Raw genomic sequence first — 20217 nt, forward strand, 5'->3', positions numbered from 1 at the left:
CCCACACCATTTTTTAAAGAAATTGGTGTAAGGTTCCCCTTAAAATTTATACCAGACCCACGGTGTTTTTACAACAGATATGTCATGGTTGCTAAAGATGTTGTCACTGTCCACTCCTTAACAAGCATATTTACTAGCTTTCATGCAATATTTTAGTAGCTTTTTTTTATTTTGTGAATTGCAAAAAAAATTGAGTTACCGCTTTGTTAATTGAGCCCTAATAGAGAGGATACCTTCAGCATGTTCTTTCTCCAGTCCTTGTCAATTAGCGTTGTTAGACACTACCGGCAGTAACTTCTTAAAATTTTTTTTTTTTTTTTTTTTTTTTTTATAGCAGCTAATTTATATTGTTTATTTCATCCTTGCATATTGCTTTAGAACCATGAAAATCCATTGGAATCAAATTATTTGTTATGGAAAATACAAACTGGGCTTCCTTATCCTTGAAAAATGCTGTGTTCTATTTACATTCATTGAACCACTAAGCCCCATAGACATGGGTGCCATACTATACTTCAAGCCCTGTAAATGCTGGCTCAACATCAGGGTAAAAGGATAAATACAACCAAATGGGTCGGTTGACAGGAACACTTGTTGCTTCTTGGCAAAACAAAAATTTGCCAGTAGCCTCAGTTTGCTTTGAAGTTTGTAATGCTGCCCAATGTTCCAACTGGACTTCCATGCTTTGACAGCAGGAAACAACTGGGCTGATTGTGGCCTAGAAGTCCCTAGAGTTGGTTTTAGAACTGCATGTTGTAGCATGCATTGTCTGACCACTCCCCTATTAACGGCTGCTCTTTGACACCATTTATTATTAATGACTGTTTCTTTTTTTATTACAAAATGTATTTTCTCTTTGTTTTAGGTGACCATGGAGTAGACTCTGCAGAAGAAGAGGAAAGATATACTCAATCCAGAGCAGGTCCTAGTAGCCAGTGTGTATAAATTAATGTTTTCTGCCCTTTTATTGCATGTGTTTTTTTTCCGGTAGTTCCAACCCCCTCCTTTCTCCCCTTGTACTATCTAGCACCAATATCACCAACAGCCTCTGCTTTGTCTATTTTCTCCATACACAGAAGTGCAGGCTTTTATGGGATTTTAGGGAGGCAGTTTAGCAAAGTGGATCGTTGACCCCTTAAAGTGCGTGCTGTCGGCCTACAGCATTATTCGCTAAAGGTTTACTATAAAGCCTAAAAATACAAACAGATACCAATCTCACAAGGGGATTGGCTTAAAACTATACTCTGTCCTGATCAACAGCTCTCTGGCTTTGCCAAGCTGGCATACAAAAGTAGAGCCCACGAATAGAGAAGAGCACTGGGAGGCTCTATTTAAATCAGCACTATACAGCAGCAAGAAAGCCTTGGTCCTAAGGCTTATGACTCATGCAACAGAGCTGTAGAGCAAAACACATTTGGTACGATGCCCGGTGGGTATGGAGATGTGACTCGGTGCACATCTTGCGGCATGTATGCGTTCCTTGATCATCCAATCACGGGCAAATACTGCTGCGCAAAATGTAAGAACGTTGTTTCCCTGGAAGCCCAGGTTCTGAATCTAGGGAAGCGACTGAGATGACTCTACAAACTAAAGGATAGTTGGGATCGTACCCGGCAGGGGCCAGCACAGAGGTGGGTGGGAAAAAAAGAGGTGCAGGCACTAGAGCAGAGTAGATGGGTGACAGTCAGGAAGGGTAGAGGGGGAAAGAGTCAGGGAGGCCGGTCCTGGGACTGGAACATCCCAATAAGTACGCCCTAAAGTGTGATATTGGGGAAACCAGTCGGACCAGCATTGCTGGAGCAGAGTGACGCCCCTAGCTGCCAGTGGAAAAACTCCTCCAGTGAGGGTGGGGGTAAGGAAAGACAGATTCTGGTGGTTGGGGACTCCGTCATTAGAAGAACAGAGAGGACAATATGTCATAAAGACCTGAAGCGCCGAAGTGTATTTTGTTTACCGGGCGCTTGAGTTCGGCACATCATGGATCTGGTTGACAGATGACTGGGAGGGGCTTGGGAAGACCCAGCTGTCCTGGGGCACGTTGGCACCAATGACAAAGTCAGAGGAAGATGGAGTGTCCTAAAAAACTATTTTGGGGACTGAGGAGCTAAATTGAGGAATACTACTTCCAAGGTAGTATTCTCTCTAATACTATCGGTACCTCGAACCACACCAGAAAGGCAGTCGGAGACTAGGGAAGTTAACAAGTGACTGAGGAGCTGGTGTAGAAAGGAGGGGTTTGGGTTCCTGGAGAACTGGGCCGACTTCTCAGTCGGTTACCGGCTCTTTATCAGGGACGGACTGCACCTAAATGGGGAGGGTGCAGCTCGGTTGGGAGAGAAGATGGACGAAAAGTTAGAGGGGCTTTTAAACTAGGCGACGGTGGGGGGGAGGGTACAGATGTAGAGATAGCCAGCGTGGAACTAATTTCAGAGGGTTGTATTGGGGGCATTAGTGGTAGGTTGACTAAAGTACCTAAACCCGAGGTAAGTAAATTAACAAATCCAAATTACAGCCTCGGAACAACCAACAAGGAGATAGTATGCGACCGGACAAAACTACGAGGATTTTTCCCTAATGCCAGGAGTCTGGCTGACAAGATGGGAGAACTAGAGCTGCTGTTGTATGGGGAGGATTTAGATTTTGTGGGAATTTGAGACTTGGTTCAACAGCACTCATGATTGGCTGGCAACCATTCAAAGGTATTCCCTATATCACAGAGATAGGGAGGGTAAAAGAGGAGGAGGGGTATGCCTGTATATCAAGAATGATGTACAAGTTAATTTGAGGGATGACATCTCTAATGGAGCAAGGGAGGAGGTGTAATCATTATGGGTAGTGCTTCAAAGGGAGGAAACCAAGGGGAAAGTAATACTGGTAGTATACTATAGGCCACCTAACCAGAGGGAGGAGGTGGAGACGGACTTCCTATCACAGTTTGGAATGGCGGCAAGGATGGGAAGTGTCATTATAATGGGGGATTTTAATTATCCAGACATTGACTGCACGGAAGGAACCGTGCATTCTTCTAAGGCTCGCCATTTCCTAAATGTCTTGCAGGACAGTTTCATGGGTCAGATGGTAAATGCACCAACAAGAAACAAAGCGATACTAGACCTATTGATTACTAACAATACAGACCTCATCGCGGATTTGGAGATATGGGACAATTTAGGAAACGGCGATCACAGGTCAATTAGTTTCAGTATAAATCACACAAATAGGAAACACAAGGGTAATACAAAGACACTGAATTTCAAAAGAGCCAATGGGATAAAATCCTAGGAACAAAGAACACAGAGGAAAAATGGGAGTGCTTTAAGAGCATATTGAATAAAGGTATTGGCCAATGCATCCCAATGGGAAATACATTTAAAAGAGCTAACAAAAGTCCTGGGTGACTTAACGCTAATGTAAAAATGCATATAAAAGCAAAGGAGAAGGCCTTCAGAAAATACAAGGCTGAGGGGTCATCGTCGGCATTCCAACTTACAAAGAATGCAATTAGAAATGTAAGGGTGCAATCAGGGCGGCTAAGATAGAACACGAAAAGCACATAGCAGAGGAGAGTAAAAAAAACAAAAAAAAAAACAAGAACATTTTTAACCACTTGCCGACCGGCTCACGCCAATATACGTTGGCAGAATGGCACGTACGGGCATGTTAACTTACCTGTACGTTGCCCTTTAAGACGCGGAATTGTGGGCGCGCGCCCGCTGCGAGCTCCGTGAGTGTGATCGCGGTTTCCACTGACTCGATGTCGTCTACCGGAGAGGAAGAACAGGGAAACACTGATGTAAACAAGCATTTCCCCATTCTTCCTAGTGACAGGACACTGTTCACAGCTCCCTGTGATCGGAAGCGGTGATCATTGTTGTGACACACGTAGCCTATCCCCCCTACAGTTAGAACACATCCCTAGGACACACTTAACCCCTTCAGCGCCCCCTCCTGGTTAACCCCTTCACTGTCAGTCATATTTACACAGTAATCAATGCATTTTTAATAATTTTTAATAAAAATGCCATAAAACTATCCCCCCATTTTGTAGACGCTATAACTTTTGCGCAAACCAATCAATAAACGCTTATTGCGATTTTTTTTTTTTTTTTTTTTTAATCAAAAACATGTAGAAGAATACGTATTGGCCTAAACTGAGGAAAAAAAATGTGTTTTTTTAAATATATTTTTAGGGGATATTCTAGCAAAAAGGAATAAATATTGCGGTTTTTTTTTTTTTCTCAGAATTGTCGCTCTTTTTTTGTTTATAGCGCGAAAAATAAAAACTGCAGAGGTGATCAAATACCACCAAAAGAGAGCTCTATTTGTGGGGAAAAGAGGACGTCAATTTTGTTTGGGGGCCACGTCGCATGACTGCGCAATTGTCAGTTAAAGCGACGCAGTGCCGAATCGCAAAAAGTGCTCTGGTCTTTGGCCAGCCAAATGGTCCAGGGCTGAAGTGGTTAAGTATATAGATAGTAAGAAAGGGAGGTCAGAACATATTGGCCCCATAAAGGATCATTGAAGGGAATCTGGTTACAAAAGGCAGAGAGATGGCGAAGGTTTTGAATTTATTCTTCTCAGTCTTCACGAGGGAAAGGGGGGGATTCAGTAACCAAGAATGCAATGTTTATCCTCATAAGACGTTACAGGAATCTTCCTCATGGCTAACAGAGGATAGAATTAGAAATAGACTTGAAAAACTTAACGTTAATGAGTCACCGGGACCAGATGGCTTACACCCGAGGGTCCTTAAGGAACTTAGTCAAGTGATTGCCAGACCATTGTTTCTAATTTTTATGAACATTTTTATCTACTGACTGTAATGGTACTAGCTGATTGGAGAAAAGCCAATATAGCGCCATTATTTAAAAAAGGGCCAAGATTTATCCCTGGGAACTACAAGCCAGTTAGCCTAACATCAATAGTTTGCAAGCTCTTAGAGGGGATGATAAGGGACTATATATACAAGATTTTAGTAATAAAAACTGTATTATTAGCAGTATCGGCATGGATTCATGAAGAATCGTTCTTGCCAAACAACCTGTTAACCTTCCATGAGGAGGTGAGCTGCCATCTAGATAAAGGAAGGCCTGTAGATATGGTGTATCTGGATTTTGCAAAGGCATTCAATACAGTTCCACATAAACATTTACTGTACAAATTAAGGTCTGTCGGTATGGACCAAAGCGTGAGTACATGGATTGAAAACTGGCTACGGGGGCGAGTCCAGAGGGTGGTGATAAATGGGGAGTACTTGGAATGGTCTGGGGTAGAAAGCAGGCCCCCCAGGGTTCTGTCCTGGGACCAATCCTATTTAAAGTGGAGTTCCACCCACTTTTACAACTCTTTAGCATCCCTTACTAAACTGTGCACTGTAAACGAATTGGATATTTAAAAAAAAAATTCTCAGCACCTACTGTATATCTGCTGTATTCATTTTTCACTTCCTCCTCCCTGGCCGTGGCCCATCGCATCATTTCCTGTTTGCAATGCCTTCTGGGAAGGGGCGGCAACTTCCTCTGACACTGCCGTTGCTATGGAAACCTGACCTGAAACCTAATTACACTGCTTGTGCTGCACTGAGCATGTGCGAGATTTGCAAGGATGAGATCCAGGAAGAAATACAGTCTGGCCTCAGATGCCCACACTTAAGATGGCCACGGCCTGCTGTAAGTTTATAAAATAACAAACTACTGCTATAAAGTAGCAAAACAGACCTTAGTTTACAGACTAACTTTACTAGAATACATTAAGCTTTTGTATTATAGGGGTATTTTTATTTAAAAAGTATAATTTCGGCTGGAACACCACTTTAATTTTATTCATAAACTATCTGGGGGATGGGATAAACGGCTCAATCTTAGTATTTGCGGACGATACTAAGCTAAACAGAGCGATAACTTCTGCGCAGGATGTGGAAACCTTGCAAGAAGATCTACATTCATGTAGAAAATTGTAAAATGTTGAAAAATGTAAAAAAAAATGCACTTGGGTGCCAAAAATATGAATGCAATCTACTCGCTAGGGGGAGAACCTCTCGGGGAATCTAAGATGGAAAAGGACCTGGGGGTCTTAGTAGATGACAGGCTCAGCAATGGCATGCAAGGCTGCTGCAAGCAAAGCCAACAGAATATTTGCATGCATTAAAAAGGGGATTAACTCCAGAGATGAAACGATAATTCTGCAAGACTCTGCTTTGGCCGCACCTGGAGTATGCTGTCCAGTTCTTGGCGCCAGTCCTCAGGAGGGATGTGCTGGAACTGGAGAGGGTCCAGAGAAGCAAACAAAGCTAATAAAGGGACTGGAGGATCTCCGCTATGGGGAAAGGCTACAACCATTGATCTCATTCTCTCTGGAGAAGAGACGCTTGAGAGGGGATATTATTTCAATGTACAAATAGCGTATTGTGACCCCACAATAGGGATACCTAAAGGTACAAAGAATAGGGGAAAGTTTACTTCCTCTTTAAGGCTTTCTTGCAGCTATAATGTACTGATTTAAAAAAAAAAGCCTCCCCATTGCTCTACTCCAATCGTGTACCCTTACTCTGTTCTCTGCATGGGGTTTTTCATCCCTAAAACATTGAAGGATCCTGGTACAAACTCAGTTTACTGTTTTATTGCCCTGTTTTCATCAGAACAGGAATCGTTTTTTCGAATTGCATAACTGAATGGATCAGATGACTGGATTGTTATATGTGTGTGGGTACATTTAAGAATACCTTCATTCACAGACCAATTTCTTTCCTTATCTTTTGAGCTAGCACCGTCTGTCTTTTTTACTGTGCCCCCATCCCTTCTTTGTAATTTTTCATCCTTTTTTTTTTTTTCTGTGGTCCGTTCCTCAACTGCCAGAATGTTATGGTTTCAATCTATGGACTGGACATATTGGTGGCAACACCACATCTTTTAGAGTCTACAGCCCAAGATGACATTGAATAGTATAAATATTCCCCCAAAATGACAACGCTGTGAATAATCTCAATAGGTTTCCTAAGAGGAATTTTAGTATGTTCAAAGGTCTAGGTGTGTGTTGTTGGGGAGTAAAGGTTCCCTCCTTTACTTTACCTAAGAAGAAACCTATTTTATAGGCAATGTTATCTTTCTAGCTTACATGTTTATCTTTTAAGGTACTATTATGCTGCACTGTTTTCATCTGACGCTAGATGGCTCTAGAAGACTTTCTTTTAGTAGTATCTGTTTATTCTGCTATGCTGTAAATTATAGGCCTACAGCAAGCTTTAAAGTATAGAATAGTGTGCAGAAAATAACACTCCAGGGACCTGAAAGGCAGATGGTCATGTTTCCCCTATTCCATCTCAGTTTGTGTGCAAGTAATAACATCTTGTACAAGTTATTGCCTATTTTTCCTGTTACAGAAATGATGGTCCTTGTAATGGCGAAGCTAAGAAGTGTTTGTTGGAAAAAGGCGTGCTACATATTACTGCCTCAGAAGCTCGACTCAAAGCAGACACCAAGAAAATGCTATGTATTATAAAAAATTGAGCAGTGCAGATTCTATGAATTAATTTAAAATCCTATATAATATTTAGCAAATGATAAAAACATTCTACAGCAATATAACCAACTCTTCAGATCTCCAGAGCCTGTAATGCTTTTACTGCAGCACTGCTTTGTGCATGCTGTACTACCTAGCTTCTTTTTTTTTTTTTTTTTTTTTTTTTTTTTTTTTTTTAAGGCTTTGGTCAAAATATGCTTCTTGCTAGCAGCAATACAGGTTGATGTTTCCCTTGTGTCATGGATTGTAGACTACCTGACAGGAAGACCATAGTATGCACGTTTGCAAGACTGTGTGTCAGGGTGATCAGCAATATTGGGGTTCCACAGGGGACAGTTCTCTCTCCCTTCCTTTCTTTTTACTGTCCACACTGATTTCAGCTACCAGACAGTCTTGCCACCTTCAGAAGTTTTCTGATGACTCTACGATAGTGGGATGTATCAGGGATGGGGAAGAGACTGAATATAGGACTGTGGTGGAGAACTTTGTCACATGGAGTGGGGTTAATCATCTGTATCTAAATGTGACAAAGACAAAGGAGCTGGTTATGGATTTCAGAAGGGGGAAGCCACCAGTGACCCCAATCTCCAGCCGAGTGGATGTGGTGGTAGTAAAGATTGAAAAGTATCTGGGGGTGCATATAGATAATAAGCTGAACTGGAGCAAGAACACTGAGGTCCTCTTTAGGAAGGGCCAGAGCCGCCTCTACTTTTTGAGGAGACTGGGGTCCTTTAACATCTGCCGGACAATGTTGAAGATGTTTTTATGAGTCTGTGGTGGCCAGTGCTCTCCTGTATGCAGTAGCAGGCTTAGGATGTCCGACACCAACAGACTCCACAAACTGATTCACAAGGCCAGTGATGTTGTTGGATTGGAATTGGAGTCTTTTACAACAGTGTTAGAGAGGAGAATGTTGTTTAAGTTACTTTCTATCTTGGACAACTCCTCCCACCCACTCCACAATACGCTTGTGTACGTCTGCGGAGTACCATCAGTGACAGATTGTTACACCCACAATGCACCACAGAGCGAAGCAGGAAATCCTTTTTGCCTGTGACGATCAAGATATATAATTCTTTTCTGTGAGAGCTGGAGGTGAAGATTTAATTCTGGTTGTTTATGATCATCAGGATTTTGTGTTGTTTTTATAGTATGTTGGTATTGTGTTGGTTATTATCTGGGATGGTGTTAGAGAAAGTGGTGTATTATTTGCATTTGGTAGTTTGCCTGTTATTTTAATCTGTGTTATTTATTCTATGTTGTATTTTAATTGTATAGATGTTTCATTTGTAGTGTAGTTTTAATTTTGTTATTTGTTAATGGCTGTTATTGATAATTTTGTTGTGTTTTTGCATCTTGTTCAGTCTATTTTTGTGATTTTGTGTTGTCTTTGTTAAGTGTGTCTGTGTTGTAACAATCTCCCAGTTTCCCTTTGGGATTAATAAAGTATTCTGTATTGTATATGAACTTGCAGTGCATTCGTTTTTCAATAGACTGGCTATTTCACTTGCTTAATCTGCTGTTAGACATAGTAGACTATTGTAGTCCTTTGGTAGTTTTGCTTTTGTGTGATTCTGTAAAATCTTTGGTACTGTTTACAATCTGATACCTAACTGCACATATCCATGTCACACTGAGCAGCAGCCTTCTACTAGAAAAACCCTAAAACCTAGCAAAAAACAATATGCTGCCCTCTCTGAGAATTATTGTCAAGGGCCTTTCTACAGTTCTCAGGTTAATGGTAACAGTGAGATCAAAAATCGCCCTCTCATATATCTTAAGAGGAATTTGAGTATAAGAGATGAATTAATGATGAAAGTGGAGAAAACCGGATCTACAGTATGTTTTGATGTGCGTGTGTGTGTATATATATTATTTTGATTTGAAAATGTACACTGCAAGAGCTTGCGCAACACTTTACATTTAGTTCCATTGGTATGATGTGGATCAGCCATCTTTATTATTATTATTATTATTATTATTATACAGGATTTATATAGTGCTCACAGTTTGCTCACCAGTTTACAAAATGAAGGCAGACATTACAGTTACAATACAATTTGGTACAAGAGGAATCAGAGGGCCCTGCTTATTAGAGCTTTCAATCTATAATTTGCTAAGTGAAAAAGAAAGCAAAAAGACAGGATACAAACTAAGATTATTTTTCAAATCTTACATTAAACGTCATACAAAACCTTTTTATTTTGGATAGTGTGGGGTTGGGTAACTGCTATCTGCGTCCCCTTTGAGGAAATTCCGTTCACTTCCCTATCCAGGTGACTTGGAAAAAATTCAAACAGGACACAGACAGCAAGAAAAGCACTTTTTTGAAAGTCTACCCAGCAAAGATGACAGAGAAAAAGGGGGTCCTAGAAAACCATTTGAGCGACAGTGAACTGTGCTTATTCATGTAAAATGCAGATAACCTAGCTTTATACATTGCCCATTTTGTATTGTGCCGGTGCATGTGCAATTGTGCCAGCACACATTTTTTAAATTATTAAAAAAAAAAGGATTTGATATATACAGTACAGTATGGTGTACTTTTTAGTACATATTGTGTGATATTTATCAAGTACATATTCTTTTACAGACATAACGATTTAACATCTTCCTTAAGGGACAGTGTGGACGAGATGGATACAAAAGCGGGTACGTGGATCTACTTTATTGGTTTATTATGTGCGTGTACGAGCAGAAAAGAACATAGTTTCAGATTAGAATGTGAACACTATCTTTCAGCGGTCCAACAATGGCATTTGTTCACTTATTTCAAAATACTTTACCCACTTCAATATCGGGCACTTTTACCCCCTTCCCGCCCAGGCCATTTTTCAGCCTTCAGCACTGTCACATTTTAAATGACAATTGCGCAGTCATGCAACACTGTACCCAAACTCATTTTTTATAATTTTGTTCACACAACTAGAGCTTTCTTTTGATGGTATTTAATCACCATTGGGTTTTTTATTTTGTGCTAAAACAAATGAAAAAAGACCTAAAATTTTGAAAAAACTTGTTTTTCTTAGTTTCTGTTATAAACGTTTGTGAATAAATAATTGTTCTTCATAAATTTAGGCCAAAATGTATTCTGCTACATTTCCTTGGTGAAAATAACCCAAAAATCAGTCTTTATTATTTAGTCTGTTGGAAAGTTATAGAGTTATAGAGAGTCTGCAAACTATGGCATATATGGCCCCATCTCATTTCTTGAGGCCCAAAAATGTCAGAACAGTACAAATACCCCCCAAATGACCCCTTTTTGGAAAGTAGACAGTCCAAGGTATTTAGTAAGAGGCATGCAAGTTTTTTAAAGTTGTAATTTTTTGTCAGAATTTTTTGGAAAACAAGGAAATGTAAAAATTTTCATTTTTTTTTTCCATACTGTCACCACTGCAGCACAGCATCATCATATAACTGGTGTGGCAGTGATCGGGACACTGACTGGTAACCGTACGCGGAAAAAAAAAGTCTAATCGTTTTTTTTTTCTATTTTTTGAAATTTTTATTCCTTTTTGGCTCTTTTGTGTACGTTTTTTTTTTTTTTTTTTTTTTTTTTTTTAAACACACTGTGAACAGAGCAATATAATGTTACCATAGGAACATTGTAATACTTTGGGGAAGTAATCAGGATTTTTTATTTTTTTTTTTACACATTATGATTGCTTATAGCAGTGAATTTAATTGCTATAAGCAAGAATTTTAGGAAATAAATTCAGTTTATTCAGTTTGTTTTGTTGTGATTGGCCCTGTCTGTTCCATGTGATCACTGTGACCAAACACAGCAAACAAGATTGTAACAATGAATGGCACGAATCAAAGTCTATCATTTTTTACAATTGTCATGCAATCTGCTGTGATTGGTCACAAGGATCACATGGTACTGGCAGTGGGCCGTTACACTGACAGCTGGTGAAAGTCCCACTCGGCTGTCAAATTGCTATAGGTCGGGCGGAAACTGGTTACATAGCACCATTATATCCTGGGGCAGAAGCAACTCTAATGCCGCATACACATGACCGGTCTTTCCGTCGAACTGAAGTCTGATGGTCTTTCCGACGGACTTCCACTGAAACGGACTTGCCTACACCCGATCACGCCAAAGTCCATTCGTTTAGAACGTGATGACGTATGACGGAACTAGAAAAAGGAAGTTCAATAGCCAGTAGCCAATAGCTGCCCATGCTTCATTCTTGGTCCGTCAGACTAGCATACAGACGAGCGGTTTTCCAGATAGGAACTGGGTCCGTCGGAAAGATTTGAAACCTGTTCTATTTCTAGGTCCGTCGGAATTTTCGGAAAAAAAGGTCCAATGAAGCCCACACACGATCCGAATGTCAGACGGAATGGTTCCATCGGACCTTTTCTGCCGTAAAGTCCGGTCGTGTGTGCGCAGCATTACTTTTACTGACTTACAGGCTTGACAGCAATGTGTTTTACGTTCTCGTCTTTTTATAATTTAACCTGTATCCCCTTCACTTTTATCCCATATACATTCAAGAAGGAACTTTATTCCTCTGTGTTTGTGAGATGTTTCTTGGACTCGTATGTGCTCCAGTTAGTCGTTCTCTTGCATGTGCAGTTAAACATAACTTTTTAAAAAGCTTCTCTGCGTTATGTTTAGCAGGTTGTTTACATCAATATATGAGGCTTCTTTTATGTGAAGGAAACTTATCTGTAACATAAACCAGGAGACAAAATATAAACTTCATCTGTGTAGTACAGGCAGAGGGAGGAGACATCTGCTGGGATTTTTACATGCTAAGATGGCCTCCATCTTTGCAACAAGATATTTGAAAACTGATATTGAAATACAGGAAATTTGACAAAGAGCTGCATACAAGCACTCAAGAAGAAATCATTTATTATATTCAATTCTTATTACAATAAAAAAAAGACATAATCATGCTATGTTAATAAACCCGTTTGCAGGAGTTTCTCTCATGTGTACAAGGTGGTATCAAAAAGTTTCGAGACTAGTATTGTAACACGCCAACAGGTGGCAGCACAAGGCTGCATGCACAGCCGCAGGAAGCACCCAGCCTTCATAAGTCAGTGTGCCAAAAGACATTGTCCTGTGTACAACGGGAGCTGTGCAACTGGTGCTATTCTGACCGTGTGCATTACCACGTCCGTTATTTCATCATGGACAGCAAGTTAGAACAAAGAGCAAACATGAAATTCTGTATGAAACTGGGCAACTCTGCCACAGATGCGATGGTGTAATTAGTTCAAGATTTTTTGAGTGGAGACCTGCATGATACCAGCGATCTGCTGGTGCAATGCTTTACAGGTTCCAAAAAAAAAAAAAAAATGCACATTTTTTTTTTTTTTTTATCTTTTTACCTGCAAAAAAATGTGCATTTACTATTATTTATTTATTTATTTTATCTCCTTCCAGTCCGCGTCATTGTAAAATGAGAGATGGTCTGGAACCCTATTGTTCAGGGAGGACGTCATATGACATCTTCCCGAGAGTAAAAATATTTGCCTATAGTAGTGAAATTCACTGCTATAAGGCCCCTTTCACACTGGGGCAGGAGGTGCGTCGACGGTAAAGCAGCGGCGCTTTACCGTCATTTTACCGTCGGTATTTGGCCTCTAGCGGGGGGGTGTTTACCCCCCCGCTAGCGGCCGAGAAAGGGTTAAAAACCACTGCAAAGTACCTCTACAGAGGCGCTTTGCCGGCGGTATAGCCTTGGTGCCCCATTGATTTCAATGGGCAGGAGTGGTTTAGGAGCAGTGAATACACCGCTCCTTCACCGCTCCAAAGATGCTGCTAGTATTTTTAGCGCAATAGCGCCTGCAAAACGACCCAGTGTGAAAGGGGTCTAAGCAAGTATGGTACGTAAAAAAAAAAAAAAATATCAACTCCCCAGAGTGGTGCAGTGTTCCTATGGTAACATTGTATTGCTGTGGTCACAGTATGTAAAAAAAAAAAAAAATACTGTAAACAAATTATTACTTTTTTTTTTTTTTCCCATACTGTCACCAGTCGGTGTCCCTGGTCACCGCCACAACAGTTATATAATGACACTGTACTGCACTGGTGAAAGTATGTAAAAAATAAAACAAAAGTGAAAAAAAACTTTTTTATTTTTCTTCATTTTCATTCAAGAAAGTGACAAAAATATATACAACTTCAAAAAACATGCCATGCCTCTTACTAAATACCTCACTCTACTTTCCAAACAGGTCACTTGGGAGTATTTGTATTGTCCTGGCATTTTCGGTCCTCAAGAAATTAGATGTGTCAGTACATCAGGATTGACTAATTGTCAGATGTATATACCATAGTTTGTAGACGCTATAACTTTAAATTTCCTAAAGACTAAATCATAAACAAATAAAATACATATATATACTATCTATCTATCTATCTATCTATCTATCTATCTATCTATCTATCTATCTATCTATCTATCTATCTATCTATCTATCTATCTATCTATCTATCTATCTATCTATCTATCTATCTATCTATCTATCTATCTATCTATCTATCTATCTATCTATCTATCTATCTATCTATCTATCTACACACATACCCTTAAATTTTTCACTTTGTTATATTGCAGCCATTTGCTAAAATCATTTAAGTTCATTTTTTTCCTCGTTAATGTACACACACCACCCCATATTGACAGAAAAACACAGAATTGTTGACATTTTTGCAGATTTATTAAAAAAGAAAAACTGAAATATCACATGGTCCTAAGTATTCAGACCCTTTGCTCAGTATTTAGTAGAAGCACCCTTTTGATCTAATACAGCCATGAGACTTTTGGTTTTTGGCTGCTGTTTACATTAACTTGGTCATTTTACGTGATTATGTTAAAAAAAAAAACGCTGCTGGTGTGTCTGAAGGCCTTTCAGTATTGGGAAGCTTCAAACTAATCATAAAATGTTATTTCAGTGAAATAGTTATCAGTTTATGCCAATAATTATGGTTAGATGGTGTGTGTGTGTGTGTGTGTGTGTGTGTGTGGTGTTTTCTGCATAATTAAAAGAGCAGAATAAAATAGATAGGAGGATGCACACAAATATGCACAACTTATGATTACAAGTTAGGTGGCTGGCCAAGGTCCTGTCTTAGATGCTGATTTTAGTAATAGTAAAAGTTGTACTGATTTATGAGCTAATAATTATATGTTGCTAGTGTTTAATTTTATAATGTTTACTTTGATAATACTGATGGGCTGACAAATGGGTGGAATAATTATTCAAATGTCTGTGAGTGAATAATCAAGGCTGTCATCTCCTGCATGTAAATAATGTCTTGACATTAGCAGAGCTTAGCTTTGGTGAGGAGAAGACAAGAATATTTACTGTTTGATGTATTAAGCTAAAAGCACATCATTCAGATGTACTTTGCAAAGCAAACTTTTGTAAAGTAAACTTTATAGATGTTCAAACTGTTTTCTTTTAGAAGTGTTTCTTAAGAAATAAAAGTAACACAGGTTTATAATCTACATAAATAAATATGTACTTTATGTATACGTGTGTGTATGTATATACAGTATATATACATAGTATCTCACAAAAGTGAGTACACCCCTCACATTTTTGTATATATTTTATTATAGCTTTTCATGTGACAACACTGAAGAAATTACAGTTTGCTACAATGTAACTTAGTGAGTGTACAGCTTGTATAACAGTGTAAATTTGCTGTCCCCTCAAAATAACTCAACACACAGCCATTAATGTCTAAACCGCTGGCAACAAAAGTGAGTACACCCCTAAGTGAAAATGTCCACATTGGGCCCAATTAGCCATTTCCCTCCCCAGTGTCATGTGACTCGCTAGTGTTACAAGATCTCAGGTGTGAATGGGGAGAAGGTGTGTTAAATTTGGTGTTATCACTCTCACTCTCTCATACTGGTTACTGGAAGTTCAACATGACACCTAATGGCAAAGAACTCTCTGAGGATCTGAAAAAAAGAATTGTTGTTCTACATAAAGATGACCTAGGCTATAAGAAGATTGCCAAGACCCTGAAACTGAGCTGCAGCATGGTGGCCAAGACCATACAGCGCTTTAACAGGACAGGTTCTACTCAGAACAGGCCTTGCCATGGTCGACCAAAGAAGTTAAGTGCATGTGCTCAGCATCATATCCAGAGGTTGTCTTTGGGAAATAGATGTATGAGTGCTGCCAGCGTTGCTGCAGAGGTTGAAAGGGTAGGAGGTCAGCCTGTCAGTGCTCAGACCATACACCGCACACTGCATCAAATTGGTCTGCATGGCTGTCGTCCCAGATATAGACATTAATGGCTGTGTGTTGAGTTATTTTGAGGGGACAGCAAATGTACACTGTTATATAAGCTGTACACTCACTACTTTACATTGTAGCAAAGTATAATTCTTATGTGTTGTCACATGAAAAGTTATAGTAAAATATTTACAAAAATGTGAGGGGTGTACTCACTTTTGTGAGCTACTGTGTGTACATATATGTACAGGGGTTCTTTACTCGGAAAATAGGTGCAGGAACTCCCTCCTCTTCCAAGTCACCCATTTTCTTCACCCCCTACCCACCTCTGAGAACCGTTCCCTGGCTCCAGGCCCTAGGCAGCCCCAATTACCACCTCTTTTAGAGGATATAGAATCAAGTATCATTTTGTGGTGCTAAGCAATGTGTATGGAATTTGTTAATGATAACAAGAAAAGCAGTAAAACAGACCCCCCCCAGCAAGAACATATCTCCCCAACAATAAAAGACCACCACATTAAAATACTCCTCCAGCAAGAACAGATCCACCCCAGCAGCCAGCATCAATTGACTCTCCAGCAGCCAGCAACAATTGACCCCTCCCTCAACAGTAGTTCTCTCTTGGCTCCATTTAACCCCCCAGCAACAATAGACCCCCCAGAAATAATAAATCTGCCAGCAACAATAGAACCCCCGCAAAAAAATAACTCCCAAGTAACAATAGATCGGCCCCAGCAAACATAGACCCCACCCACAATAGATCCCCCACCAGCAAGCATCAATAGACCCCCTTCCTCAACAGTAGATCTCTCGGAACAACAATAGACCTCCCCTGCAACAACAAATCCCCCTCAAAACAATAGTGCCTCCAGCACACTCCACCACCCCTTGCCATTACATACTTTCAGTGTTGAAGGTGCTAGAACTGCATTCCCCTGGGGTCCCGCTGCAAAAAAGCCCTGAATGTATGTATGTATGTATGTATGTATATATCCAAAACAATAAAACTAAACAAATGCAGCCCCCACCGCATTAACAGAAATGCAGCCCCCACCGCATTAACAGAAATGCAGCCCCCACCGCATTAACAGAAATGCAGCCCCCACCGCATTAACAGAAATGCAGCCCCCACCGTATTGCCATGAATGCAGCCCCCACCGTATTGCCATGAATGCAGCCCCCACCGTATTGCCATGAATGCAGCCCCCACCGTATTGCCATGAATGCAGCCCCCACCGTATTGCCATGAATGCAGCCCCCACCGTATTGCCATGAATGCAGCCCCCACCGTATTGCCATGAATGCAGCCCCCACCGTATTGCCATGAATGCAGCCCCCACCGTATTGCCATGAATGCAGCCCCACCGTATTGCCATGAATGCAGCCCCCACCGTATTGCCATGAATGCAGCCCCCACCGCATTGCCATGAATGCAGGCCCCACCGCATTGCCATGAATGCAGCCCCCACCGCATTGCCATGAATGCAGCCCCCACCGCATTGCCATGAATGCAGCCCCCACCGCATTGCCATGAATGCAGCCCCCACCGCATTGCCATGAATGCAGCCCCCACCGCATTGCCATGAATGCAGCCCCCACGGTATTGCCATGAATGCAGCCCTCACTGTATTGCCATGAATGCAGCCCCCACCTTATTGACAGAAATGCAGCCCCCACGGTATTGCCATGAACGCAGCCCCCACGGTATTGCCATGAATGCAGACTCACCATTGCCGTCAGTGCAGCCTGATTCATGTCCACCTGCAGCCTTCGAAGAGACAGGGAGGGGGCGGGACGAGCGCCAACAGATATACAGGAGAAACTCCTGTTTTTATCGGCAGCCTCTTTAATTGAAAGTCCCGCCTCCTATGATGTAAACAATAAACAATTGTCCAATGGCAGCGCAGGAGATGGGACTTCCTTTTACACAGGACGCAGTGAAATTCTTCTGTATCCACGGTATTGCCATGAATGCAGCCCCCACCGTATTGCCATGAATGCAGCCCCCACCGCATTGCCATGAATGCAGGCCCCACCGCATTGCCATGAATGCAGCCCCCACCGCATTGCCATGAATGCAGCCCCCACCGCATTGCCATGAATGCAGCCCCCACCGCATTGCCATGAATGCAGCCCCCACCGCATTGCCATGAATGCAGCCCCCACCGCATTGCCATGAATGCAGCCCCCACCGCATTGCCATGAATGCAGCCCCCACCGCATTGCCATGAATGCAGCCCCCACGGTATTGCCATGAATGCAGCCCCCACGGTATTGCCATGAATGCAGCCCTCACTGTATTGCCATGAATGCAGCCCCCACCTTATTGACAGAAATGCAGCCCCCACGGTATTGCCATGAACGCAGCCCCCACGGTATTGCCATGAATGCAGACTCACCATTGCCGTCAGTGCAGCCTGATTCATGTCCACCTGCAGCCTTCGAAGAGACAGGGAGGGGGCGGGACGAGCGCCAACAGATATACAGGAGAAACTCCTGTTTTTATCGGCAGCCTCTTTAATTGAAAGTCCCGCCTCCTATGATGTAAACAATAAACAATTGTCCAATGGCAGCGCAGGAGATGGGACTTCCTTTTACACAGGACGCAGTGAAATTCTTCTGTATCCTGCCAGCATATCTATCTTTTGTGGCCCCCGGCGCTCGGGGATTCGTTGGGGGCCACAAAAGATATATATGTCAAAATTACCAGGCGGGCCATCCGAAACTGGACCGCGGGCCGGACTTTGGACATGCCTGGTCTAGCCAGTAAGGGTCCATTCACACTATTGCATTGCAAAACATATTCACTGTACATGGCACTTCAGTGCACTATACAGTAGGAGTCAACGTAGTGTTGCTCTGCCTTAACAAAAAAAAAAGGGCCATTTTGTGTTTTGTTTCATTGCTATTCATGATACATGGGCTGCAGAGAATGCATTTAGGAAAAAAAAAAACTTTTGGACTTTAGAACAATATACAGTACATACTCCTGCTCACATCCACAGATACCGAATATATTGGACTTTTACTTTTTAAGTGATTATATGTACCTTTTATAGAATTTGCAGTCCTTCTTTTATCAGGGTACCTGGAATGAGATATTTGTTGATACACATCCTTTGCTTGCCCATACTTATGTACAGGAATGCATATAAAAATTCACACTGGTGACTGTTTTTGCTGACCCTTCATTCCAGCTGCTCCCTAGATCCCTTAATAGATTTTTCTACTCTTACTCTTCTAGTAACTTTTTCTGTCAAATGATTATCACTATCTGCACTTTTCCTGTCTTTTTACTCCTTCTACACTTCAGAACATCTAATCTTTTAGTCTGTCTTATACAGCAGTTGCCTCCATAGTCAACAGTGCATCGTTCAACTATGTTTTCACAAATAGAAAATCGAACTGTAATTGGAATATAGATTATCAGAAAATCTGTCTGGTGTTGGGAAATTGATAAGAAGCAGGATACTTTTTTTTTTTTTTTTTTCTTTTACAGGAAAGGGAGAAGACTATGATGCTCTTAGCATCAATGCGGATACCTATGATAGTGACATAGAAGGGGCAAGCTTTGAAGAACGTAGCCATGACCCATCTGTCACAACCTCCACAAAAGTAACCGGAGAGCCTGATGACCTTGTGATGGACATTGAAAAAAGCGTGAATGAAATTCTTGGCTTGGCTCAGCCAATAGCTGAAGAGACGCCCCCTGGACCTGTTGCTGTACTCCCCGAGGACATACAGCCATCAGCTCAACAACTTGAGCTGCTTGAACTAGAAATGAGAGCTCGTGCTATCAAAGCCCTTATGAAAGCTGGTGATGTGAAGAAGACATGATATGGCACAATGTTGTTTACTACCATTTCTTATTTAAGTAAGTTTAGTTTTAGCTAATGCAATGGAATGTTTAAATTTAAGTTTTGTACTTACTGCCATAATAAGAATCTAACAATAGCAAATTGTTTAAATTAGCAGACTGCCTTTGCTAACCAAACCTGCATTTGCTGACCAAACCTATTGATTTGGCTATCTCTGCCTTCTGAGATGCCTTCAGAACACATAGCCAGCATATTTGTTCCAGGGCAGTGACTCAAAGTATTTAAACCATTATATCTGCATTAAAGCCAAGTACCTAACTTTTTCAGGTTTCATTAAAAAAAGGCAGTCTTTTCAGTGGAAAAAAATCCATAAACATTTTAAGAATAAAAAGTAATTGAAATTATATCAAACATTTCTGGTTGTTGTATTCCTTTTCTTTACTACCATATATTGTAGCATCTGACAAACAGTATTGACTTTACTGTGCACTAGAAGTAACATTGCTTAGTAGGGGTGCAACGGATCAAAAATCTCACGGATCGGGTCGATCCTCGGATCAGAGTCACGGATCGGATCATTTTCGGATTAGCAAAAAAAAAAAAAAAAAAAACAAACCACACAAATTTTGTTACACCCACCGGAGTTTTAGATTTAAAAGCTATTTTC

The 20217-nt window shown here is 41.0% G+C and overlaps 1 protein-coding gene across 1 annotated transcript in view; it reads left to right on the forward strand.

Moving 5' to 3' along the window:
- The window catches only part of CAAP1 (caspase activity and apoptosis inhibitor 1), a 55439-nt gene extending 35478 nt beyond the window's left edge, over window positions 1-19961 (forward strand). Inside the window, exons 5-7 of the mRNA XM_073635946.1 lie at window positions 866-935; window positions 10112-10170; window positions 19232-19961. Of these exons, the coding sequence (XP_073492047.1) occupies window positions 866-935; window positions 10112-10170; window positions 19232-19569 (467 nt within the window). The 3' untranslated portion in view covers window positions 19570-19961. The remainder of the gene's footprint in view (window positions 1-865; window positions 936-10111; window positions 10171-19231) is intronic.
- The last annotated feature ends 256 nt before the right edge of the window (window positions 19962-20217 follow it).

Source organism: Aquarana catesbeiana, linkage group LG01 (assembly GCF_042186555.1).
Source record: "Aquarana catesbeiana isolate 2022-GZ linkage group LG01, ASM4218655v1, whole genome shotgun sequence".
In the NCBI taxonomy this organism is placed as follows: Eukaryota; Metazoa; Chordata; class Amphibia; order Anura; family Ranidae; genus Aquarana; species Aquarana catesbeiana.